This window comes from Alosa alosa, chromosome 12 (genome assembly GCF_017589495.1).
Source record: "Alosa alosa isolate M-15738 ecotype Scorff River chromosome 12, AALO_Geno_1.1, whole genome shotgun sequence".
Classification (NCBI taxonomy): domain Eukaryota; kingdom Metazoa; phylum Chordata; class Actinopteri; order Clupeiformes; family Clupeidae; genus Alosa; species Alosa alosa.
In genome coordinates, this window is record NC_063200.1 from 33619614 (window position 1) to 33646715 (window position 27102).

At 40.2% G+C, this 27102-nt stretch overlaps 1 protein-coding gene across 3 annotated transcripts in view; it reads right to left on the reverse strand.

Annotated features, from left to right (window-relative positions):
* Window positions 1-1617: 1617 nt before the first annotated feature.
* Window positions 1618-27102, reverse strand: part of jak2a (Janus kinase 2a) — a 124914-nt gene continuing 99429 nt past the window's right edge. For 2 of the 3 annotated variants that reach the window (XM_048259630.1, XM_048259631.1), the window contains 5 exons: window positions 26809-26933; window positions 13105-13277; window positions 5701-5818; window positions 3995-4108; window positions 1618-3896 (listed from right to left, as the gene is read on the reverse strand). In XM_048259630.1, coding sequence (XP_048115587.1) covers window positions 3789-3896; window positions 3995-4108; window positions 5701-5818; window positions 13105-13277; window positions 26809-26933 — 638 coding nt within the window. In that variant the 3' untranslated portion in view covers window positions 1618-3788. The remainder of the gene's footprint in view (window positions 3897-3994; window positions 4109-5700; window positions 5819-13104; window positions 13278-26808; window positions 26934-27102) is intronic. The other variant, XM_048259632.1, reaches the window with a different exon arrangement.

Genomic DNA, 27102 nt, shown 5'->3' on the forward strand with positions numbered 1-27102 from the left:
CTATAAACAGGTTTTTTGTTACCAAGGTGTCACACAAAAACATTTCATGATGGGTAAAAGCAAAGAGCTCTCCCAAGACCTTTGCAACCTTATTGTTGCAAAACATATCAATGGAACAGGTTACAGATGCACTTCAAAACTTCAGAATCATCCAGCAAGCAGTATTGGAGCCATTATCTGCACGTGGAAGGAACATTACTGTCCTGGAAAAAGTTGTTCTCTCTCAGGCCACCTCTTATTTGAATGCTTTCAATATCCTAGATAAATTTCAGCCAGGTTTTAGAAAACTTCATAGCACTGAATCTGTTCTACTTAAGGTGCAAAATGATATTCTTTGCTCAGTAGATAATGGGTCTTGTGCCCTCTTAGCACTTCTTGACCTCTTGATCCACAGCAAAGCTCAGATTTATATTAAAAAAAATCTTTGATGCGGAAAAGTAGGCTATTTAGCTCAATTTGCAGAAATCCCAGACCAACAATCTCACATTTTTCTTTGTAATAGACTATGATCAGCAGAGGATTTTGTAGAAGTTTTAAAAGACCGCACATATAAAATAGTGTGTGCATACAATGGCTATAAAATAGGTGTGTCTGATGAGTCCCATATAGGAGAACTATTCTGCATTGGTTTGGAGTCACTGGGTCACATGGCTTGGGAGGTATTGAAAAAAAAGGAGACAGTTCCTTATAGGAAATAATGTATTTACTTTAGAATATTCATATAAAATAGAGTGTAGATACAATGGCTATGAGGTGTGTCTGATTAGTCCCATATAGGAGAACTATTCTGCATTGATTTGGAATCAGTAGGTCACATGATGTTAAAGCTATTGAAAGTAATTCAGAAGGTACTTTATATGGTCCCTAAGTAGGTCGGCTGGAGCTGGGAGGGAGGAGATGGGATATCTGTTTTTTTCACTGCCTGCCAACACTGGGTAAAACCTGCCACAATGAATATTTTGAAAATCTGTAGAATATCCAACATCAAACTAATTTCACCTCGGTGCATATCAAGATTAAACTTAAACAAGAAAAAGTTTCACTTTGCCATTTCACACATTTTAATTTTAACCTAATATCTTGTTAACTAAAAAGCATAATCGATTCACAGCCAACTCTTTAACATGCCTCAATCTTGACATTAGATTTCTACCACGACTAACTTCTGACGGATGAAAATTGATGTGGGGGTGATTATGACGCTAATTTGTGTACTGCAGACCTTGCAGACTGCTGTTCATTTCTTCTTTGAATTGCCAGATACATCATCTGTGTAGCCAAACATTATTATGTTTTGGTATAAAAAATAGAGCCTTCCGTATTTGCAAGTTGCCTCAGTCGGTCTCATTTCATCTGCCACTTGGTAACGACAGGTTTGTTCGTGTGACGCATGCAACGCACCTAAGATTTCCTAAAATCGTAAAGTTAACTCCTTAATATCTATGGAAAAAAAAACAAAAAAATCAGTCATTTGACTCAAGTCTAAGTCAAGTTTCAAGTCATGAATAGCAAGTCAAAGTCAAGTCTTTTATACATGTTGATCAAGCAAGTCTCAAGTCCTAATAATTGTGACTCGAGTCTGACTCGAGTCAAGTCATGTGACTCGAGTCCCCCATGTCTGATAATTAGTCAGAGAATTTAATGAAGCATTGACAGCATTTTAAAACCAAACAGACCATATCCAACTGCCTCTGGTCTTGCAATGACATTTGCAACTACTTGAAACAATGTATACCTCAACATAACCACATCAAAAACACTGATTCATGTTATACAATCATTTGAGCTCTGAAATAGTAAAACAAAAAATGTTACATTCATTCAATGAAAAATATTTTTTTGCAAATAAAAAAATATATAGTTTCCTCAGTCCTGAACACTTAATATACTCTTAATTCTTTCTCCATAGATTCTCCTCAGTGTGTCTGAGAAGTTAGCTGGTCAAAGGATATATCAGCAGCACAGCTGTGACAAAGGAAGACAACAACAGGAATCACTATAAAAAGATTTGTTGCAGATCAGTGAGTTACCAGTTTTTCTCTATGCACCAACAGCAGGGTTACAGATATAGCTACACAATCTCCTTTCAGAGATGTGGAAAGACCACAAGATCATTTAAAATATACACATATACATACATAAATAGGGCACTTGGAAAATGTGTAATGAATCATCTTGGCCTCTTGTGGGATTCAAATCATATTTTCATTTTCTTATGACAATTTCAGCCTTGCCATCTGGCTTTCAAAGCCAAACAAACAAACAAAACAAAAAAGTGTGATGAAATTTTCCAATCTATGCACAGCATACAAGACCTTATTCACTTTTAAGCACCATTACTTAACAAGTGAAATTGCTCTCAAAGATTTTTTTCTCCATTCTTTATTAATTGAATGTAGCCTTCCTTTCATAGGAAAAACTATTGTTTGGCGCTTCACTTTTTCCACATTTTGTTATGTTTCAGACTCATCTTAAAATGAGTCTGAATTATTTATTTTTTCTCATCAATCTACACACAATACTCCCTCACAAAAAAAGCTAGCGTTTGGAGTGTTTTGTAAATGTATAAAAATAAAAGACTGAAATATTCCATTTACATAAGTATTCACACCTTTTGTTATGAGATCTAGAGTTCCTTTAAAGGGAAACTTGGCAGGATTTCTCCCTCTGCTGGAGAAATTGCGCATTATGCCATTTCAAACTGTGGGAAAAGGTAACGATAAAAAGCACATGGATTTGTTTACAGCTAGCGAATGGTTAGCATACGTTTGGCAGAACTATGTGGATGTTACAAGGTAAGAAACACGATTTAAAACAAGTTTCTTGTTTCTCACTTCTCTTTCCAGGACGGTGGTCTCAATGTTTCATGGTTGGTTTTCCGCCTGGGGACGCTAGGCGCAGCGGGGAAAGTCACCATTTTCACCGGAATAGGTCATTTAACCATCCAAATGATTTCTAAACGGGTTTATTACATTGAAATAGTTGCCAAGTTCCCCTTTAAGAAGATGAGAGAAGTGTAAAGAAGGAAAAAAACAAAGACTGCACTATTTGGCCACAATTCCCAATGGAAGAAACCAGGCACTGAGCTGCAGATGTTTGTCCTTATGTTTGTCCTTTTTGACCCCATTGGGTCCCTGGTTACCTGCCTGACCAAGCCCCTTTGTCCCGGATTGCTCAGTTAGGCTGAGCGGCCAGATCTAGGAAGACTGTTGATTGTTCCAAACTTTTCCATTTGAGAAAGGAGGTGTGAATACTTATGTAAATGGACTATTTCAGTCTTTTATTATTTTTGTATACATTTACAAAACACTCCAAACACTACCTTTTTTGTGGGGTATTGGAGTATTGTGTGCAGATTGATGAGAACAAATAAATAATTGAATTCATTTTAAGATGAGTCTGTAACATAACAAAATGTGAAAAAAGTGAAGTGCTGTGAATACTTTCCGTATGCACTGTAAGTCTGAAATTACTTGCATGGAGACAACATCTGGTCATCAACTAAATCATTGTGATGACAGTACAGCCACCGCACCAAAGTGTCAGCACTGATGGTCAACACACCAGAGGACAACAGGCACAACATCAGGCTGCTGACCACAGACAAACAGAAGCACAGGCAGCTGAAGAACTGTATAACATTAAGCACAAGGGCTGGTAGATCAGAGATGCACAGGGATCTAATGGCATTGCTTTCTCTGCCTTGGTTCTAGAATATTCCTTTTGAGGGCCTCCATTACTTGAGGAATGATGGTCTCTTTGGTGCAGCAGACAATCAAAGAGGTATGTCATCCCTCCTTGCCATCCCATATTGTGTCTACAGACTGGCTAAGACCCTTGAAGGATGGCCTCTGGGTAGGGTCACTGCTCCAGCACTCACTCATAAGTTGTTGGATCTGTAGAAGGAAAATTGTAAATTTTTGTTGTTGTTAATAAACACTACAAGTGTGAAATCTCCTTATAGGTAAGAAGAGTATGACACCACAGTTCTCACCTCTTGTGGACATCCCTCTGGGTAAGGAAGTCTATAGCCCTTCTTGAGGAGGTCAATCAGGTGGTACACAATCATCTGACCCTGTTTATCACTTCCCATCTGCTCCATAAAAACCTGATTGGAAGTAGAGAAGTACATTAAATACTAGACAAATAATGCTGTTATTTGATGCTGTACTTAAATACAACAAGTCCACTAATGCACCATTTAAGAAGCCAACACCCGACCATACTTACCGACGAAAAGGCCCCAGGGGATGTCAGCCAACCATTCATGTTGCACTAGCTAGGAGCAACTGTGATGGCAGGTGAGCTAATGAAATTACCCAACGTCTTTGTAACATGATTGTCAAAGACATGCCAATAAATATGTTGCCTTGGTGAAGATCTAGTTTAAAGTTGAATGTAAAATGGCTTTTTTTCAATTAAGTCATTTATTGAGGAATTTATACGGTCAGGTTGAATGAATAATCGATCGTTAGTGAAAGTCATTTAAGAAAATTCTGTAAATTTGTAACCCTAGTCATAACCACATCATTGCATTTAGGTGGAATTCAAATAGTTGGAACTGGGGGATTTTCGAATAAAGAGAATGCAGCATTTCACTGGGTCATGGTGTGGTCTTCATTCCATGTACTTTCAGTCTTTCTCAAACTTCTTGGACCGGAAATTCGGTTAAGTCAGACTTTTAGATCATAAATAAATTATCATCATTATGATAATTATCATTCAAGCTATTGTTGTTGTACACATGACATCAATAGAGAAATCAATGTTTTCAATACAAAAACTTTTCAGTGAACACATTTATTCATTTGGAAAACAGTTTTAGCCAAAGTGACTTTCAGCAATAGAATAACATTTAAGCTACCACTACAACAATAGAATATATCAATATTTAAGCTACAGTGCAGATGAAATCATTGCAATCACTGAAAAAATTTGGTTGATTCTTAGGCTACTCTCTGGAGTGCATTTGGAAAAATGACTTCTAATTTGGGTTGATAAATGCAAATATACTGTGATCTACTGTATGCTTTTGCAAAATAACTAATAAAGAAGCCTATGCTCTGTCAATTATTAGTGGTCTTCTTGCCTTTATTGATATTTACTGTCGTAAATAGACTAACAGGGCTTAAAGCAATAGAAATGTCTGTGCCTGAAGTTATCAGATATTTATGAGGACATCATATATACTGTAGTCTCATTGCTTATTTTCAAATCTTAAGCCTACCAGCTCACGCCTGAATTCAGGCACGGTGCCTAAACACTTTAAGCCCTAATAAGAGCCCACTTTAGAGCCCTAACTAATAAAGAGAACTGTAGCACAAATTACGTATCTCACTCGGACTGATGGACAGTTTAATATTGGTATCATATATTTAATTTATATTCTATATTATTTATATTTATATATCATATATTTGATTAATTTAGTTGGTTTGATTTCTATCTCAAAGCACTTTGTAAATACACCTCTCTGACAAGCACCTATATTTCACATTTAATGAAATGTCTTTCTTTTCCCTTTCTTATCGGCCTTAATTAAGGGTGTTTCACTGATTATTTATCGACAGGCATGGGTGTGGCATTAGGCTCACACAGGTGGCACCACACAAAGGTAACTGTTGTTTGAAGAGAAAATGGCAGAAAAGAGGAAATTTAATGAAAATAAAAAGTAACATCAGACAAACAGAACACACTTACAGCTGGAGGACTGCAGTTCTTGTCACTGTAGGTGAAGAGCTCATAAAGTACGACTCCGAAGCTCCATACATCAGAGGCAACAGAAAATTTACTCTCAGTCAGAGACTCAGGAGCATACCTAAAACAGAGTACAAGCAAATGAAAGATAAAGATTGACTTATCAGGGCTATACATGAACTATTTTTGCAGGTTGATGGTTTTGTTACACAGGCCACAAAAACACCTCTAAAAACAAACTGCAGTAATGCAGTTCATCACCAGTAGGTGCCAGGCAAAGGGCACAAATTACATTAAGCTTTATTGTCATTGTGCAGAGTATAAGTACAGAGACAACGAAATGCAGTTTCCGTCTAACCAGAAGTGCAAAAAAGCAGCTTGTGATAATTAGTTGGCTTAGTTGGTTGGTTGTCACCGGGGTGAAGAGCTAGAGTTCAGTAGGGTGACAGTTACTCAGAAGAAGCTTCCACTGAACCTGCTGGTGCGGGTGCGGAGAGACTTGTAACGCCTCTAAGAGAGGAGTGGGGTGAACAGTCTGCGGTTGCGGTGAGAACAGTCTTTGATAATGCTGTGCGCCTTACGTAATGGCCTCATGTAGGGGAGTGAGGAACCAATGATGCGTTGGGCAGTTTTCACCACCCTCTACAGTGCTTTCCGGTCAGAGGCAGAACAGTTGGTGAGGATGCTCTTGATGGAACAGTGGTAGAAGTTCACCAGGATCAAAGGAGACAGGTGGACCTTCTTTAGTCTCGTCAGAAAGAAGAGACGCTGGTGAGCCTTCTTGATCAGGGTAGAGGTGTTGAGGGTCCAAGAGAGGTCCTTAGAGATTTTGACACCCAGAAACTTGAAGCTGGTGACACACTCCACCTCAGTCCCGTTGATGAGGATGGGGTGTGTGTGCTTCCTTAAGTCCTCAATGAGCTATTTTGTCTTCTTGGCCAGGTTGTTGTCGATGTACCACAATGTTAGGTCAATCACCAATCTCCGTAGTGTTGTCTGCAAACTTGACAATGGTGTTAGACCAGTGTACAAATGTGCAGTCGTAAGTGAAGAGGGAGTAAAGGAGTGGGCTCAGCACACAGCCCTGTGGTACGCCCGTGCTCAGGGTAGTGGTGGAGAGGTGAGGTTATCTAACCTAACCTAACCTTCAAAATTAACTTTTAAAAAATCTAATTTGTAGTAAGTTATAATGTAATTGAGAAGAGCTACAGTGATTACAGTGGGAAAAAAATGCTTGGTTGATTTTGTGTTTGTGTATGTCATGCAATTTGACATTTCAACAGCTATGTTATGATTTATTTCACCAGATATACAATGGAGAGGTGTTAAATCACCAACAAAACAGCCTTAACAGGAATTATGAAGCTGGCACCTTCCCTTATCGCTGTTTTATTGGATTAGGCCTACAATACCTTCAGAAGGCTCCAGATGGGAGTTTAGTTTATTAGTTTACTGAATAGGGGTGTACATAACAATTGCTGCATCAGAGCCAGCTGCATCGTTAATTTGCATCTGTGGCCATGGTTTTAGCATGAGTATAAATGACCTGCATACATCAGGATGTGGACATCTGAGCAAGATTATCATATCAGTGGGCACGTTTGACTTTTTCCAGCGTTGTACAGATCTGGCTGAACATGATGCATGTTGGTATTGTAAGATTCAGCCAGATCTGCGTAGCGATGTGTGGAACATGCTCACTGATTTGACGCTACCGGAACATGAAGTAAGGCAATATGCTGCCTTCAGAAATAGTTCTTGTTATAACCTCTCTGTACACTTTCAAAGTTTACAATACTTCAGTCTGTCTGTAGGGACCCTATCCACGCTATCCAAGGATATTTTGAGCCTCGTCAGTGGTATGAAAATAAACCATTTTTTTGCTAATGCAAACAACGGTCTAGGCTCCTCCGATCAACTTAATTTTGCTCCCAAAGTTTGAACTTGTCATCATCCATAAATAGAGGTTGTTTTTACTCTGGATCTTCCCTTTTAAGCAATATAGCCTAGAGCAGGGGTGGGCAAATCCGGCCGGCCAAGCACTTTCATCCGGCCTGCCGAGCATTTTATTTAGTTATCAGGCTGCTCACTATTTTTTTCCTGTGATAGAGACGACGTTGGTTACCTTTACTGCAAACTGCTTTTCACTTTCCTTAGATAACATTTACAATGTCAATGTCAAAACATCATGTTAAATAGAGATAACATCATGTTAAACTAAGTTAACTCTTAGTTATCTCCTTTGCAGCAGATCTAACGTGAACATTATGCAATCCATTTAATTGGGAACATGTCTGCACTCACGAGAGGGAGAGAGAGCCGCAGGTTCCAGCTGGCTTGTGATTGTTGATAATTGATATCTCCTTCTTATAAGAAAGTTTTAAAAGGAAATCATGAAGGCAACAGTAGTTCCCACTACTGACCATTTAAAAACTGTGAGAGGACCCAGCCGTAGGTACAGCACTAGCCATAGCGGAGCAGGCAGAAGATCATTGAGAAATAAATGTGAATTAAAGCGACTGTCTTAAAGCGACAGTGCACAATTTATACATTTGTTAAACAGCATAAAATTAGCAGTATTTTTAAAACAAATTAGCAGTATTTAAAAACAAATACTTTTTTTCATACTAAATTATAGGCTATAAAAAATGTATTTTTTTATGTGTGTGTCGGGGGGTGGGGGGTGTTGTGAGGCCCGCCGGCCAATTTTCAAAACCCAATGTGGCCCTTGAGCCAAAACGTTTGCCCATCCCTGGCCTAGAGGGTTGGCTCTAGTGATGCAAAATCAGCTGATCACCTGAGTATGATTTATACTTGATACTTGATACATAACTGATAAAGTCTACAAATTAAATTCTACTAAAGTCTAAAAAAACATATGATGAGAGGCATCTGTCTGTTGCATCGGCTTAAAGTATATTTTAACTTGTTTTAGTTACTTGATTATATATTAAATACACTATAAACACTATAAATATAGCTGCAAGCAGCAATGTGGGGGCCTAGCAGTACACTAGCTGGAATGGCATTGCCATGGCATGAGCAAGCACTCACAGCAACTTTCATGGCAATTGGATAAAGAATGGCAGAGACATCAGCTCATTTACATTATTACAGCGCCCCTAGAGGCAAAATTACGCCAGTTTCTGTGTATGTTCACACAATCAAGTCCCTGTACCAAGCTTGACTTTAAAACATCAAAGCATTGCTGAGATATGAGCTCACTTCCATTATTACAGCGCCCCTAGAGGCCAAATGACGCCACTTTTATAGTGCATCCTCATAAACAACTACAAAGTCACTGTACCAAGTTCGGACTTCGTAGATCAAAGCGTTGCTGAGATATGAGCTCACGTCCTGTATTGCAGCACTCCCTATAGAGGCCAAATGATGCCAATTTCCTAGTGTGTCCTCACAATTAGGTACGAAGTCCCTGTACCAAGTTTGGACTTTGTACAAAGTGTTGCCGAGATATGAGCTCACTTCCTGTATTGCAGCACCCCCCACAGATACAGAGGCCAAATGATGAAATTTCCTAGTGTGTCCTCACAATCAGGTACCAACTCCCTGTACTAAGTTTGGACATACATCAAAGCCTTGCTTAGATATGAGTTCACTTCCTGTTTGGCGGCTTCACCATTAAATTTCATTGGCTGTATTGAGTAAATGTTTTTGAATATCGAAACGCCTATAACTACAACCCCTGGCATAAATTATGGAATCACCAGCCTTGGAGGATGTTCATTCAGTTGTTTAATTTTTTAGAAAAAAGCCAGATCACAGACATGACACAAAACTAAGTTCATTTCAAATGGCAACTTTCTGGCTTGAGGAAACAAAACTAAGTTCATTTCAAATGGCAACTTTCTGGCTTGAGGAAACATTAAAGTGATTAAAAAAAATAAAAAAAATAATCAGTAACAGTTGCTTGTTTTAGACCAACCAGAGGGAAAAAAATATGGAATCACTCAATTCCAAGGCAAAAACTATGGAATCATGAAAAACAAACTGACAAAAGAACACTCAACGCACCACTAGTACTTTGTTGCACCACCTTTGGCTTTTATAACAGCTTGCAGTCTCTGAGGCATGGACTTAATGAGTGACAAACAGTACTCTTCATCAATCTGGCTCCAACTTTCTCTGATTGCAGTTGCCAGATCAGTTTTGCAGGTTGGAGCCGTGGGATGCACCATTTTCTTCAACTTCCACCACAGATTGAGATCCGGACTATTTGCAGGCCATGACCTTGACCTTATGGGTCTTTCTTCAAGGAATTTTTTCACAGTTTTTGCTCTATGACAAGATGCATTATCATCTTGAAAAATGTCATCATCCCCAAACATCCTTTCAATTGATGGGATAAGAAAAGTGTCCAAAATGTCAATATAAACTTGTGCATTTATTGAAGATGTAACGAACGCCATCTCCCCAATGCCTTTACCTGACATGCAGCCCCATATCATCAATGACTGAGGAAATTTGCATGTTTTCTTCAGGCAGTTGTCTTAACCCTTTAGGCGCCAGAGGTTTTTTTTTTTCGAAACGTTCGATTTTGACAACTTCATTTCAAAAGGCTATATCTTAAAAGTGATAAGAGATAGAGACTTTCTGTAAATTAGAGAAATATTAAGGATGACCCAAAGTTTATGAAGTTTATATCTAATTTGCATATTATGATGTCATATGGTGGCGGCCATCTTGGATTATAGAATTTTCATGAAAAGTTGCATGTTTGAATGATAAAATGCACCACTTCTTTCCCCCCAAAATGTCCCTCACCTTCTGTATGCTATATTGCACAATACTGAATGTTCAGGTAAATACTAAGTAGTAAACAAACTATGTAAATCATTACTAATAAATGGCAGAAAGAAACCAAATGCATGTAGCGGTAGGCGCCTTTTGCAGTAGAGATTTTCCATTTACTACATACAGTAGGCACTCTGATTCCATGTATGGGGCACATACATATTATTCAGATGACACACAAACACAAGTAGACAAGACCTGTTTAGTTCAAAAGCTCACTTGCCACTTGCAAGGCACAGATCAGGAGTGAGATGATGAGACAAGACAAGAGACAATGTTAGTATTTGTTTTCTTTTTGTTGTTTTTGTTGATGTTTTTTTGTTGTTGTTTTTTTCTTAGCTGACAAAGACACACACATCACAAGGACATGAACACACAAAAAAGAACACATATATGTCCTAAATGGTCAGGGAAATAGATAATCAACAGTGTAAATCATTACTAATAATAAGGCCTTTTGCTGTAGAGATAATGACTATCCATATCCTATCCATACAGGGCTATCATCTTGTGATAGACTATGCATGGCCTAATGGCTCTCCTGCCCCGTGTCACCACATCTGCTCCTGTTGCGAGCAGCGTGGCCAGATCTGCCTCAAGGCCGCCGAAAGTGGAGAGAATTTAGCAGCTTCGGACTAGGCCTACTGTCATTCTCATTGCGACTCCCCACACTGCCTCTCGTTCCCCCTAACTGTCCTATGAGCACTTCCGACCTCGTCTAACATACCCAGTGGCATTAGACAAAGGCTCCACCATCGTTACTGTCGCCCGATTGGAGAGGCACACGCGTTCAGAAGACAGAAGCTAGCGCTATGGACATTAGGCTACCTCCAGCCTCGTTAAGCCACACCACTAACACCCTGCTAACTTCCCGATGAACACTCCAAACCCGTGAAACATTATTCCCACCAGTGACATTGGGCAAACGATTCAACGTTTGTGCTTGGTGTAAGCTAAACTATGGAGTAAACTCTCACTTTGTCCAGCTGCATCATTGCAAGGCAAGGGCGATCTGAAGCCTCACTAAACGAATCACCGTCATTTTTTCTGAAGGCAGATATTTCCCTTCAGAATCAGGGTCCGCGAATAGAAGACCCAACACTTCATTTCAGGTAAACTTTTTTGATGCCATTAGACGATAATCTAATGCAAATACTCGCTGACGTTGACAATATCGCTCTGATATTTCCTTTTTCGACTCGGGGATGACGTATGACATGTCTGCCATCTAGTGGAGTGGAGGTCGAACGAAATATGACACCCTATTTGACTAAATCGGCCGTTTTATTCAGTACTGCATCTTGTCGACTAAATGTCGACCGTGGCGCCTAGATGGTTAAGTTTTAGGCAGTTGTCATAAATCTCATTGGAACAGCACCAAACAAAAAAAAAGTTCCAGCATCATCACCTTGCAAGGTTGCTTTTCCTTAGCCCACTGTAACCTTGTTTTTTTATGTTTAGGTGTTAATGATGGTTTTCATTTAGCTTTTCTGTATGTAAATCCCATTTCCTTTAGGCGATTTCTCACAGTTCGGTCACCAACATCTTTTGCAACATTGCGTGATGATTTGCCCTCTTTAAGGAGTTTGATGATCCTCTCCTTTGTTTCAATTGACATCTCTCGTGTTGGAGCCATGATGCATGTCAGTCCACTTGGTGCAACAGCTCTCCAAGGTGTGATTGCTCCTTTTTAACTGCAGATTAACTGGTGATCTAATCTGGTCATCACCAGATCTAATCTGGTGCTGGTGGGAAAGGAAATGGACAGGGTGATTCCATAATTTCTTCCTTGGAATTGAGTGATTCCATATTTGTTTCCCTCTGCTTGGTCTAAAAAAAGCAACTGTTATGGACTAACTCTTTTTTTTCTTGATTTCCTTTGATGTTTCCTAAAGCCAGAAAGTTGCCATTTGAAATGAACTTAGTTTTGTGTCATGTCTGTGACCTGGCTTTTTTCTAAAAATTAAACAACTTGATGAACATCCTCCAAGACTGGTGATTACATAATTTATGCCAGGGGTTGTATCTTTTGTGAGGCTTGGTCTGAAGATCATCTATACCAAGTTTTGTGAGAATCAGACGAAATTTGTGACCTGTGAAAATTTAGTTTCTCTTTCGATGAAATCAAATATGGCAGAAGGTCCAATAGACGAAATTGACGTCATGGGGGGTGCGATGAACTCGACATCATCCAAGGATTCCAAATATACCTCAATGTTCAAAATCTGGCCGACGGTTCAAACGTTTAGTGCATGGATGTAATGCCAACTTTGACCCATTGGTGGCGCTACAGCACCTGAGGTGCAGACATGAAACTTGGTGAAATGAATTATAGGACTGTCCCCTATCAGTGTGCCAAATTTCATAACTTTTCACCCGTCAGTTCTATGGGCTGCCATAGACTCCCATGGCAGAAGAAAGTATAAGAATACATAGAAACACAATGGGGTCGTGCACCTTTGGTGCTAGGCCCCCAATAAATAATGCAAAAAGAGTGCTTCTTAGCTGTCTAATGAGACTTATGGGTAAGTTTACAAAAACATCCCACTTCATTTCACATTTACATCTCATTAACAGATGTTAAGATGTCCTCACCAGAATATAGGGCTCTCTCCTGGCTCCCTGACAGTGTAGTATTCTTTATCCTGTGGCAGGACTTTTGTAAGCCCAAAGTCTCCAATTTTTACCCTCAGTTCACTTTCCACCAGAATGTTCCGTGTGGCAAGGTCTCTGTGGATGTAGCGCTTTGTGGCCAGGTAGTCCATTCCCTAAAGATGACAAGACACAGAAAGTCAAAAGTAACAAGTTTTCACTGAAGATTATTAGGTTGTTGTTCATTATGTATGTATGCATGTCTGTATGTGTGTGTGTGTGTGTGTGTGTGTAGTCTGTACAGTATGCATATGTATGTGTGTATGTGCTGCGTAGGAACCCATTCTGTTTCTACCTTTTCTTATTATTATTGGGAGACAAGCAGTGAAGCTGTGTAGGCACCCATTGTGTTTCTACCTTTTCTTATTATCACTGGAGCCTCCTTCACTATTGGCTTGTGGAATTACCAATGCACAATAAATAAATCTCAATTCATTGTCGCCTATGAGGTGTCGCCACCTGACGTCATAAAGTGGGTGGTGGCCATGTTGGAAGTATGCATAAGAGAACATAATGTAAACCCGATTAGAAAGTCAGTTTCTGGTTTAGTATAACGTCTATATTAATAATACTTTCTTTGATCAAAAATGGTATGTTACCGTCATATAGGCCTACACAGTTGCCATAATAGTCCAGACAAAATAAAGATATGCAGTTTTACAGATTATTCATTATCAAGGAGATAGTGTTAATTTCGTCAGACGAGACGAGAGGAAATATGTTCGTCAACGACCTTTTATTACAAAATGAGAAGACAGAATATCTAGCTGTTACGTTTTCAAAATGTTCCAAATGAGTTCATGCACAGCAGCTTTCCTGTAGGCTAGTCTACGTGCTGTTGCTGCAACCCTGTGGCTGCAACACGAAACTACATGGAACAAGAACACCGGAGATTTCTGCCAGAGTTAGCAAGCTAACTACTAGGGATGCACGATATATCGGCGGCCGATATATTATTAGCCGATAAGTGAAAAAATGAAAATATTATCATCAGTCCGAATTCTGGCCGATAATTTGCGCCGATATTTTTTAAAGTCCTAATTTAGGCCTATGTCTGGCTACACTGAGCTAGCCTACTTGAGCTTGGTTGGCTATACTTTTTCCTCAATATAATGTCAGCGGTGTGAATGTATTTCACCACTCTAACAAAATCTGTGGATATGCGTTCATTTGGGAATCTGTGCATCTCAAAATCCTCTCGTGAATGATCCGCCATTTAACCTAACAGAGCGGAGCTCAGCCCTATCTAGAGCCGTCTTGTGCTGGTGTGTTTTTGCACTTTACCGCTGGTCGGGGAACAAATAAACAAACTTCGTTAGTGGGACGAGTACATAAGTAGGCCTAGTTCTAAGTTGTGTTTTAGTATTATATTTGCATTACTTTAGCTTGGGTTTTGTATTATTACCTAGAAATATGCTAACCATTCGTGCTTCAGTTCTAGACAGGTCATCATAATAAGTTATTAAAACCTTCGGGGCTAACGCCTTTCATTTCTGCTGCAGCAGGTTGTGCGCAACAGTAGACGGACATAAGATACAGTCTGAGGAGTTGCAGCTTTATTCAGTTACCTGCAGTTAAAACTAAACCTAAGTTTCCCTCACAAACTCTGATTGCTATACTGTAGCTTATTCCAAGCTGAGCCGTTTATGAGCGTTTAGTCCTAAATGAAAACGATTCAAACTCTCTAGCCACTCACTCGCTGCAATTCACTGACGTCAGGTTCACTTAAAGGAGCCACACATACTGTAGGGCTAGGCTACTGTTATGTTGTTGACTGCCGTACTATTGAGGACTATTATGAGTTCTGTCCATCATTTCGTGATAGGTAAAATTACTGCAATAAAATTATGCTTATTAAATGCTTTCCCCAAATCACTTTTCACAAATTTTTTTCAAGAGTAATATTATTGGTTATCGTATCGGCCACAACAAATCAATAAATATCGGTTATCGTTATCGGCCCTAAAATTCCATATCGGTGCATCTCTACTAACATCCTAAGCTTTATGCCACAATGCTACAGTGGGCATCGCTTTCAAATGGCCACTTCAGTCGCACATTACGAGGCGTAAAGCTGCGTGAAGCTTTAGTACCACTTTCAGCCACTGTGCGTCGCTCTGCCTGCCGCCCCTTCTGAAAAAGCTCGATTTACCTCGATTTAGGCTACTTGGGTATGGCTTAAGGCTTGACTACACGGTCAAGGTAACAAAAATCGAAATCGAAATTTGCTGTCTACATTATTGTCAGTGTTGGGGTAACGCAACTACGCAAATCAAAACAGTGGTGGGATAATTGAGCCAGTAGAGAAATAACTGTTTAGAATTAATCTGTAGCCTTGGGTAGGCTTCTGTGACGTTTTTAACAGGCTACGCTATAGAGGCTTAGACAACTATGACCCACGTTTTGGTTTCGTAAATGTATTTGCCCTACTTCTTGACTGCAATGTAGTCAATTGACTGCTTGACATGTCATTTTATTTTTCTGTACAATAAACAAATACATCTGCTTTATGCCACAGAATTACATTCATATTTGGAACTTAGTCCAATGCATCGCTACACTACGTTAGTGTTTCCCAAAACCACAGTAGCAATGAACGTTCGCAACCACTATTGTAAAGTTGTGTAGTTACAACTACACCTCTCGACCTGTGGTAGAATGCTAGTAGAAGCATAGTTCCAGGGATCTTCATGTCAAAGACGTCACTGACGCCAGTTATTTGTTTGCAAATTAATAATTATAAAATGACAAATTAATGGTTATTTATGGAGTTTATTCACTCAAAAAACCCCGATGGATAACCATGGTCAAACGTTTTGCATTGGGGACGTGTAATACTGATAGCCGGTACCCCGAGAGGCTAGAAAACGGGGTATATTTTCATCAAAAGTAGCCTACAGGACGTCTCTCGCGTTTGCAACAGCTCGATGTAATGTAGGCAACTAAGCCAACAACGTGGGCACAGGTTCCCTTTTAATTTCCAAGATGAAAATGCTCATTAACCAACTACTATATTCTTACTACATCAAATATTAACGTAACCTAACATATCTTAGTATCAATCTTCCACTAGCTAGCTAGCATTAACGTCAGTGGGATTTGCACGGCTACTCTCCACAACTGCTTGTCACCTTGTATGTATTCTAAAGTTTTGAATACACCCATCCATAGCATAATTCAGTCCCTTTTGATAGCTTCTGGAGGAAAGTAAATACTTTTATCGACCAAAACGTCCTCAACGCCTGCTTTCATATACTGTCAGCTGCCATTGTCCACAATGTATTTTTAATCAAGTCTGGTTTGTTTGTCCGAGTTTTCACACGGTAACAATGGGGGGCGGGGCTTAGCGACAGGTCAATTGACTGCTTGACAGGTTATTTTTATTTTTCGGTACAATAAACAAATACATCTGCTTTATGCCGCAGAATTACGCACTTGGCCAGCCTATAGAATGGGCACATTTTGGAGAGGGGGGTAGGAGGATTACTGTTAGCTATAGCTATATAGATTTATATAAAATTCTTCAACAGAAGGCCTGCCTCGAATGCAGGCTTGCCCAAAAAAAAGGGGCCTGTGGTTTGCGCAGCCTACAGTAGGTCTTAGTGAGTTAGGAGTCCTCTAGACTTCTTTTAAGCTGTCTCAGAGAAAGTTGCGTTCGTTGGGGGCAGGGCCAGATTAACAATTCATAGACCCTTGGGAACAAATGTCTGATGGCCCCCCGTGCCCCCCAGCCAACGTGAATCGGGCGGTCAGTTAATAGGCCTATATCGTGAAGATTTGTATTGCCATTTAAGGCACGAGCGCATCTTATATTCCATTATATTCAAATTTATTTTAAAGGGGATATTCGAAAGTCATTTTTGAGCAATTTTGACAGCCCTAGTCCACTGTAGGCTACGCCAATCGTCTATTAACACCTTCCACCTAACCCCGGTGATTGGGGGTCGCTATAATGCGTGTGAAATAGCACCATTGAGTAGCCTATCGCGAAATAGCCTTAAAATCGTTCGGTGTTGTGTGCCTTCTTGTTTCTCCACCTACTGGTTTCCTTTATGCGTGCATGTGCTGCAGCAGTTGTCAGACATTCACAAACAAGTTGTTTTAGGCGGTTTGAAGTCGCTTTTCATACCATGAGCTCGGCTACATTACAGCCACTTTCGGACAAAAGACATGTAAAAAATATATGTTTTGAAACTAGCATTAAACTGGATTCGATCCCATAAAAGCAACACACGCAGGACTCTCCATCCTGATTCCCTACTCTTTGAGCCAACTAATATGTTCTGTGAATCAATTAACTATTGTAGGCTACCATTAATTAATAACGTAGGCAACACCCAGGTAACATGTTGTCCAGGCTATCTGAAACAAGGGGTTGCCTCTCCTCTACAAGTGGTTAGCTTGGGCTGCTACAGTCGTCAGTGCACTGTGCACAGTAGGCCTATGTTACTCTTTGTGGTTGATCAACTAAAAATAAAAGATGTATTTGGTGATGACGTTATTGTAGGCCTAGTAGACCTAAATTCTGAGAAATTAAATGGTGCAGAAACGATCTACATAGCGCACCAGACCGCGATGTCTTCAAGGGTTGATTGAAGTGAGTTTGCAAAAATTAGTGTTTTTTTCAAGTCAATAAACATTCTTAATTTTCGAATGTCTTTGTCAGGGAACATCTGACTTTTAAAAACCATAGGCCTGGTAGTCACTCAGACAAGGAGTTGTAAGATAAAGGCAATACCATTTGTGTCACCTAATGCAGTTCAGTGAATTAGCAAGATACCATCAGAAGCCAACAATCATAAAGCACCTGTCTGTCTTGTGCGTGCTCTCTCCCCTAGCGCATGAAGCTGTCTGCGTGTTGTAGGCTAGATTTGCGTGAGTTCTTTCTATCTGCTTTACTTTTGTGAGTTGCGACCACCTAGGCCATGTTATAGACATTCTATGAGGTAGCAGTGTTTAGCTGTGTCACAAAACAATAAGCTTTGTCAGACTACTTTTAAAATTATATTCAGGGCTATATACATTTTAAACATTCGGGGCTGAAGACCCGACAAGCCTTGCATTAATTCTTCAGGTGGGAAGTGTCAGGAAGACGCTCTCATTGGTGGTTAGTATATGGAGTAGGGAATTGACAGCAACATATCCAATCACATTATGAGAGATGCTAAATTTAACATAAACTGCGATGTTTGATTTTAAATTAATGTAAATCTAGCCGGGACTGTAAGCTGGCACACGTGGGTGCTCGATGTTTTCAGTCGGTGCCCGAGAGATGGAGAAAACCAGAATGTTTAATTTGTCCTGCGTTTCTTCTACGGCTGCAAACGGGATTTACTCGCCGTTAACCAAATATTTCTTTATTAGGGCAGGGCAGGCATATTTCTGGCTATTAAATTATTTCTAAACCAGTCTGCTAAAGTCTGTAGTGAGTGAAGTCTGTGTAGGGTTTTCCAGCTCCATTTCTTTTTACGAGACACCCTGCTCACTTGAGACCTCTGCCGGTTGTTGCAGCGTCGTTGCAGCGTCGTTGCAGCGTCACTGGAAAAATACAAATTAAAGTCGCGTGATGCCGCGTGATCCCGCGCGCGGACCGCGAGGGAAGCTGGCCAAGTCGAAGCACTGCCCACTGTACATACCCAGAAGTTGAAGCTTCTCTCATACATATACAAATTAACATCCCCAGAATGTCCATACGATGCAAAGTTTGCTAGCAAGTAAGCTAATATGGAAAGTTCGCTAGCAAGTTAGCTAAGATCACATTCTCTGGTAAGATGGAGAGTTTGGGGAATGTGTTGCGTTTGGGCGCATATCGGCATCTAGCATGGCGGAGTAAAACATTAATACTTGGGTCTACGACAGTGTTTCTCAAACTTTTTCAGAAGGACCACTTAACTTACTAACCAATAAAAAAGAAACGCACTGAAAACTCACTGAACCCCCTTGCTTATTGTCTTTGCACTTTGCTTACTGCGTCAGAGGATTCATATGATTTAAACTGGCATTTCTTACATAGACAGTGTTGTAGAACTGTTTGGATTTACATACAAGTTGGTTCAATATTGCAAACAACTCATCTATATTATATTTTAACAAGTCTGCTTGCAGACCACACTTTGAGAAACACTGGTCTACGAAGATCATGACAGTGGCACAGTCAAATCATTTACTGTCTATGGTCAAATCCCAGCCGAGCTATAACTGTAGCTCAACTTACCTGTGCATGTAAACAAACTGACTGACAAAAAATCAGAATGAGTAATTATAACAGACGAGTAGCCCTGTGGACTCACAATATTGGAAAATTGAGATGTGTGAAACACTATTTGACTGAAACTGACTAAGACTAAGATACCTTTAGTTATCTTTTGACTAAAACTAGACTAAAATGACGAGACTTTTAGTCGACTAAAACTTGAGTAACAAAAATGATATTTGAATGACTAAATATGACAAAGACTAAAAAGGACATTTCGTCACAAGACTAAGACTAAATTAAAAACAGGTGACAAAATGAACACTACAAGGAGAGCAAACTATTTAAACTGACTGAAGACCGGAGCAGTCAGTCAGACATCGATGTCCGTGCAAAATCGAGCTTAGGATGAACCCGTTACAGTCTTTTCCTTGAATAGGCTAATTAGGCTATTATTCTATCCTATTTTAGTCATATATTCTCTCGCACTAGTTAAAATAGTACAATTACTGTTGCGTACACGGTTGCCCTAATCGTCCACAGGGATAGGCTACGTTGCAAGTCAATGAGAGCAAACTGAGTGTGCCTATCTAAAATATTTGTTGCTTGTTACTAGCCTACAGTTGATTGAGCCAAAATTATGGCAGAATCGTGTCAGTGTCCAGATTAGTTCAGCTAATTTTGTGTCAGATGGGTGAATATTATTTTATCAACTATTAGCAGTTTGTTAGTGTTGAGCACTTGTGTTCTCATGCAGCTGGTAGCCTATCCTAGATGTTATCTTCACGATAGGCTACTTTACCCTGCCTGAAAGGCTCATCATGTTATGTTGAATCTCCAACAGAAACACAATCATCTTTAAATTATTCATGAACGTGTCATTACTTCGAAACTCGTCACCACTCATCACATAAGCACCATAATCCCGGTCTCTTCAAAACGTAGCACACAACTTCACATGGCCAAATAAATGACAGAACATACAGTGTCTCTGGTGGCGCTCGATCACATCCATGACCTGCAGAACGATTGACTACAGTGTGCCAAACTTGTGGATCTAATTGTAACATAAACCACAACTGGCTCAAATAAACACAATAAGGCTATGCGTGTTTCAAATCGAAATCGTTGTTAGAGCTAATTTATCAGCATCGATTAGCATCCCTTCCAGGCCCTTCCATAGGTTGTTCCAGTTGTCACTAGATACTGATGTTATTCCCAGCCTATGGACACAATCTCTAATAGTGCCCCTGCCTAAAAACAACAGACCTAAGGAACTTAATGATCTGCGCCCTGTTGCCCTTACCTCATGAAATGTTTTGAAAAAAATATTTTAAAACAACTACTCCATGAGGTCTCACCTCTTTTAGACCCGAACGAATTTGCCTACCGTGCAGAAAGAGGTGTTGAGGATGCACTGCTATCTCTGATTAACAGCACTCATGAGCAGGCCAAGAGCCTGGTCAAGATTGTGTTCATTGACTTCAGCAGCGCTTTTAACACAATCCAACCCCACCTGATGGTGAGAACATTGGTGCATTTGGGAGTAAATCCCCAATTGATTTTATGGATCTATGACTTCTTGGCGGACCATGGTCAGCAAGTTAGATTTAATTTGTGTATATCTTCCTCAAAAACTATCAATACTGGGGCGGACATTACACATTATACACCAACAACTGTAAAGCTTCCTCTTCAGCCCACACTTATTTTAAATACACTGACGACACAGCACTGGTTGGCTTTTTAAAGTCCAACATTTCTTATGCGAATGAATTTCAGAAGGAATAACATCTCAGTGCTGTTCTGAGAATTTTCTTGAAATCAATGTGAAGAAAACAAAAGAGATGGTGATAGATTTTAGCAAAAACAGAATATGGTTCCCCCCTCAAAGATCAACGGTGAATTAGTAGAGAAGGTCTCCACCTACAAATACCTGGGAGTTGAAATTGACTCTAAATTAACTTTTAATGAATGTGCGCTGAACAAAACCAAGAAAATGCACTAGAGAATGTTTTTCCTTAGAAAACTAAACATTTTTAGATTAGACAGTCACATCCTTGTTTTATAAAAGTCTCCTTCAGAGTGTTTTGTCCTTTGGCCTTATCTGTGTGTTTGGCAACATGCATGTTAAGGACCAAAAGAGACTGCAGTGTATGATCAAGATGGCCAGCAATATCATCAGACTCGACCAGGTGTCGGCAATGATCTCATCCTAAAAAAGACTGACAAAATCCTTAATGACTCCTCTCACCCTCTCCATCATAAATTAATGCAAAGCAACTGGTAGAATTCTACAACAGAGAATTAGAACAGCAAGGTAAAATAAATCATTTGTGCCCACAGCGATCAGATTGTATAATGACCAAGCACATCGCAAACCCTTTAACTCCACACTGGCACTTTAACTGGATGGTTGATCACAATTTCCTTGACGGCCATTTCTACCTAGCTTCCCAGCTATTTCTTTTTATGACTCTTTTAAATTTTTAGTATTTTTTATTAGTATTTTCCATGTTGTATCAATGTCTGATATTGGATTGTCATTGTCATTTCTATTGTCATTTTTGTTTTGTCACGGTCAATATCTGTATTGTTATTCTTTTCTTTCCTTTATACATGTTTATTGGTTTGTCTGCAATGTCTTGGAGAGTGTGTTGTGACAGGGGCACACTGAACGACCACATGAATTTCCCCCTGTGGGATAATAAAGTTCACCTTGACCTTAACTTTGACACCTAATGCTAACCACCTATCTCTGGAGCTCCTTGCTCTGAGACAAACCAGAGAATACTGCTTCCCTGGCTGCACTCTCCACCAATTTCACATTCTCCCACACGACTCGTCCATCTAGAGCAGGAATGGGCAACTTTGATGATCGAGAGGGCCACAAGTATTATGTATAAAATACATCTGTACTGTGTATTAAACTAATATGCATTAATACTCAAATGTATTTTTAATATAGGTTCTATTTATTAATTAACTTTTAAGATAAACAAAAAAATATTACACATTCACAATAAACCTTTTTTCCACTGTAATGTCTCTGGTAAAAAGGCTCTGTTGTTAGTGTATCTTTACCAGAGTTCCCATTAAGTAACTAAATCAGGGCCTAAATTTCAGTGCGGGATTGCGGGTATAGCGCATAATTTATTCAAGTCCCGCAACTCTAGCCATCATAATGCGAGAAACTCCTGCAAACATTTTACAGTGCCGATAACGTTAATCAAATAATGGAGCGGCGTGAATGCGGGACCAGACGGACCAACTTCTGACTTGAATTGAACATAACCCCATGCAGAGACACACACATGCTTGAGCTGGCTACTTTGTTGTCCTCCATCCCTGAGCATGACTGTCCCTTGTTCGTCCTTAGTGACATAAGCATCCCCCTAGTCACGCCAGGCTCAGTAGTTTCTGACAGATTTTGAAAATTTTTACAAAAATCTGTCTCTCGTCCTGGCCGCGGGCCTTATGCAAAACTAAGAAAATCTGAAAAGTGCGAAAGAAATCAGACCAATTTTTTTTCCAATTGTGTCCTTAATACAGTTATTTGATCTCAAACTGGTCCACAGCACTCCTACTCACAAAGCTGGCAAAGAGCTTGATCTCAATCTCACTTCACCTAACCTCTCCACCTATCAGATCACTTTTTCATCAGGTTTAATGTGAATCTGTCAGAAAACCTCCTGCTCTTCCACTTATGGTCTTATTCCGCAGCAAATTCCATAACTTGTCTCCAAACCACTTTGCCTCAATTGTCGTCTTTGCTGTACCCCCACTCAGCACATTCTCCTATCTGGAGGTTAATGATGACACAGACTCACTCTGCTCCACACTGAGGTCATGTCTGGATAACCTGTGTCCTCTATCTATAAGACCTGCTCAATCCAACTGATCTCACCCCTGGTTATATAATACCTTCCGATTGCTGTATACTAAGCTCAGAGCTGCAGAGAGAAAATGGCTCAAATGCAAACTAGCCGATGATCTCACAAGCTACCAGAAACTCCAACCCTCTTTCTCAGCCAGTATCACTACCGCAAAGTCAGCTTTTTAAAATGACAAAAAAATCAACAGTATCGCTGACACCCGGAAACCTTTCTCTACCTCCAAATCACTATTCAATGCTCCGCCTCTTCCTTCCCCTACCAAACTTACTGCTGATATCTCTGACCCGCTCACTCTCAACCGGTCCGCCTCTGCCTAAGGAATCCACCAACAATGTGATGTGTAGCAGTCCTACTACATGTCTCTCTGTCTCCCCCAGCTAAAGTCATGACTAAATCAGCTAAGGCACTTCATTTTCTTTATTGGGCCCTCTCTGAGAGTGAGGTATCCAGACTCCTTACATTCCTTACATATAGCCGTCCTTCTACACTGAGAACCTCAGTGGTTCTCAACCATTTTTGAACAAAGCCCCCTGATTCATGATCCTCTTGCCTCCCCCCAACCCCCTTACGTGGGCTTCATGCATGCGGCCAAAAATAGACGTAACTAAACATGCAAGACAGGCCTACATTTTGGATAACCAGCCCATCTTTAATGCTAGATATCTATCTAAATTCGATCCATTGTGTTCCTCCTGAAATCCTTATATGAAAAACACTTGTGTTGATAGAGACTGATAACCTGACTCTCGCCAGATGAATTTTGTTCCGCCTAGCTCCACTCATCCATCTGGGATCGATCCATTGGAGTGGTGCTTCAGAAGGCTGGGCCTTATTAAAAAATCCTTGCATAAGATTGGATAAGCCAATTGTCCGTCATCTATTGACGTGCTACTTCAACCACTCACATCGAAGCCAACCCGTGACGCTGAGAAGTCTCAGAGTCGCTTCTACGCTACGGCACATCTATGAAACTCCCGCCCTGTGTCCTAATTGGCTCTACCATACAATCTTGTGCTGAAATCACTCTCAACGGAACCGATCCCAGATGGATATGAGTGGAACTAGGCGGAACGAAATTCATCTGGCAAGAGACTAAGGCAATGAGGCAAAAAATACTAATTGTTTTCAAAGAATTTCACTTGCACATGTAAAGTTTCTTTCAGATAGGGGTGTCTCTCTGCTCCTCTTTTGACTAGTGACGCTGCAATGAATACAGTATCCCAACTAAAGGAGGGTGGGGGGATGGTCTCAGTGAGTGTGTGCTATCTCTCTCTGGAAGTGGAAGCCAGTATTTGGTCAAGCTTGTTTTAGTGCAAATAATCAAAAAGAATGCAATATGCTCCAAACAAAAAAACAATTTAAACAGCTAGCACCGAGCAACTCAAAATATTTAGCCTAGGTCCACTTTCAGAACCTTTGCAAATGGCAACATTTGGGCTATGTAGCCTATAATTTATTATAATATTATATTTTATATTGTTACATAAACTACTGATATAAAAATAAAAATACTGTATTTCTGATTATTTATTTATGACAGCACACATTATGCAGATAGATTATAGCCTAGGCGCTGCTAAGCTGCTAAACTACATTAGGGTCCGACAGCTCATTCTACCTCTTTCTGTATCTTGCTGCTTCAGCTGTCGGCAGCACTAGTTGAAACCTGGAAATATTTTTAAAAAAGTAGGCCTAGCCTGATTGAGTCTACTGCTTGGACTGTGCAGTTTCCCCAAGTGTGTTGAAGTTTCAAAGTGATACTTTTTCTCCTTGGGACAGGCCCTTTTGAGTCTGGGAAAATATTTTTTCCATTTACATCGGGTTTAAGATAACAACTCAGCAGTAAACTTGAATGCAACAGTTTTGAACAAATGTATGCAGCGTGCTTATTTTTAAGAGAAAAAGTGTGCCCGGTCACCTACACAAAATGTGTACAGGTTGGCTGGTCTGTGTTTGTGCTGTCAGAAGCTTAACATTTGTGATGAATAATAAAATAAAACTCCCCATTTGTGCCAGAGCGCACCCTTCTCTGTTGACTCATTCATATAGCACCTCCCAACACGGTCTGAATGCCTCCGAGTGCAGCCCCTATTGAGAAACCCTATACTACAGGCTCATTGGACCCTATACCTACCAACCTACTTCAATCCATTAGCCCCAACTTCACACCAGCTATCATGCATGTGATAAATGCTTCGCTGAGAAATCCTCTCTCAGGTGGAGAACTATCGTCCTGTTCCCCCTTCCTATCCAAAACTATCAAGTGGGCGGTCTCCAAACATGTCTCAGAGTTCCCCTGACAGAACAACCTTCTTGATCCAAATCAATCTGGTTTTAAGAGCAGCCACTCATACGGTTAACCGCTGCATCCTTCTTTTCATACTCTCAAACATGAGCTCTGGCTCAGCACTTTCCTGGTTTGAATCCTACCTCCCAGGGCACTCGATCAATGTGTCCTGGCTAGGACAACTGTCTGAATCTCACTACCTCAGCACAGGACTCGGTGCTGAGGCCCTTTCTCTTCGCTATTAACACCACCTCACTGGGTGAGATTATCCGACCACACGGCTTCTCATATCACTGATATACAGATGACACACAGCTCTATCTGTCATATCACCCAACGATCCCTCGGTCTCTGCACGGATCTCTGAATATCTTTATCTTCGTGGATGAAGGCACATTACCTTCAGCTGAACCTCTCAAAGACTGAACTACTAGTCCTCTCAGCCAAACCAACTAGAAATCATGACATTCAAGTACAAATGACACCTGGCTCTGCCACCTCAAGACAATCCAAACTTTTTGCATCTGCTACTCACCTTTGGTGGAATGCACTACCAGTTCCTACCAGAGCAAGGGCATCCCTCTTTATATTCAAAAACCTCTTCAAAGAGTATCTCCTCTCCTAGCACTACTAACAACTGGCCTAACTTAATCTGGCCCTTACTACTAGACTATCCCTCTTCTCCTTCCCTTGACATAACAAAAAATCATTAGATGAAAAAAATAGGGTAAAAGCATCAGATAAATGACTAAATGTAAATGTAAAACTACATGTAAAACTAACTGTTTGTTAGTAAATCTGAAGACAGAAGGGTTAAACAAGGTGCATTTGACAACTTGTTAACTCATGCACCTGGCGGAATAATGATTGTAAACTAGCAATGAAATTTGTGTTGCGCTTGGCGCCATAATGCGCTGGGTTTAAGATAGGGGCCTTAGTCTTAAAATGAAAATGGTCATTAGTGTTCAGCACTTTTTTGTCTTTTTACATTTTAGTCAACTTTTAGTCATTGGTCAATCGGTTTATTGTCAGCTGGGAAAAAGGCATACTGTGGCAGTACAAAGTCAACTCCTATCCACACATTGAACAGTGTTTTACTTCTTGTGTTGTGGAGTTTGCGTCTGGTCATGGGGTGGTACTCAGCCACTGAGCTGCTACAGCTCTCCTCCCAACTCATATAATAATAAGAAACAATAAACAGGTCTTCAATCTTGAAATCTGTAAACCCTAGAAATGCTCACTGCTGATTACACACTCACTAAGAATTTTACCTTGCAGATCTGGGAGGCATAGTGCAGGAGTTTCTTGTGATCAAAGCGTTCCTTATTCTTGATGAGATAGTCCCTTAGGCTTCCAAAAGGCAGGTACTCCATCACCAGCCTCAGGTTTCTCCGGCCTAAACAAAAATTAGATCATACAATTTAGTCAATTAAACAAGCACCTCCAGATGTGACCAGTTAGTCCAGCCTCCAACATTCATGGCTTTACTGAAATGGCATACAGCTCTGAAACATTATGAATAGGGCAGATTAAAAATGTAATCAGATCAGGGGCCAGATTTGTAA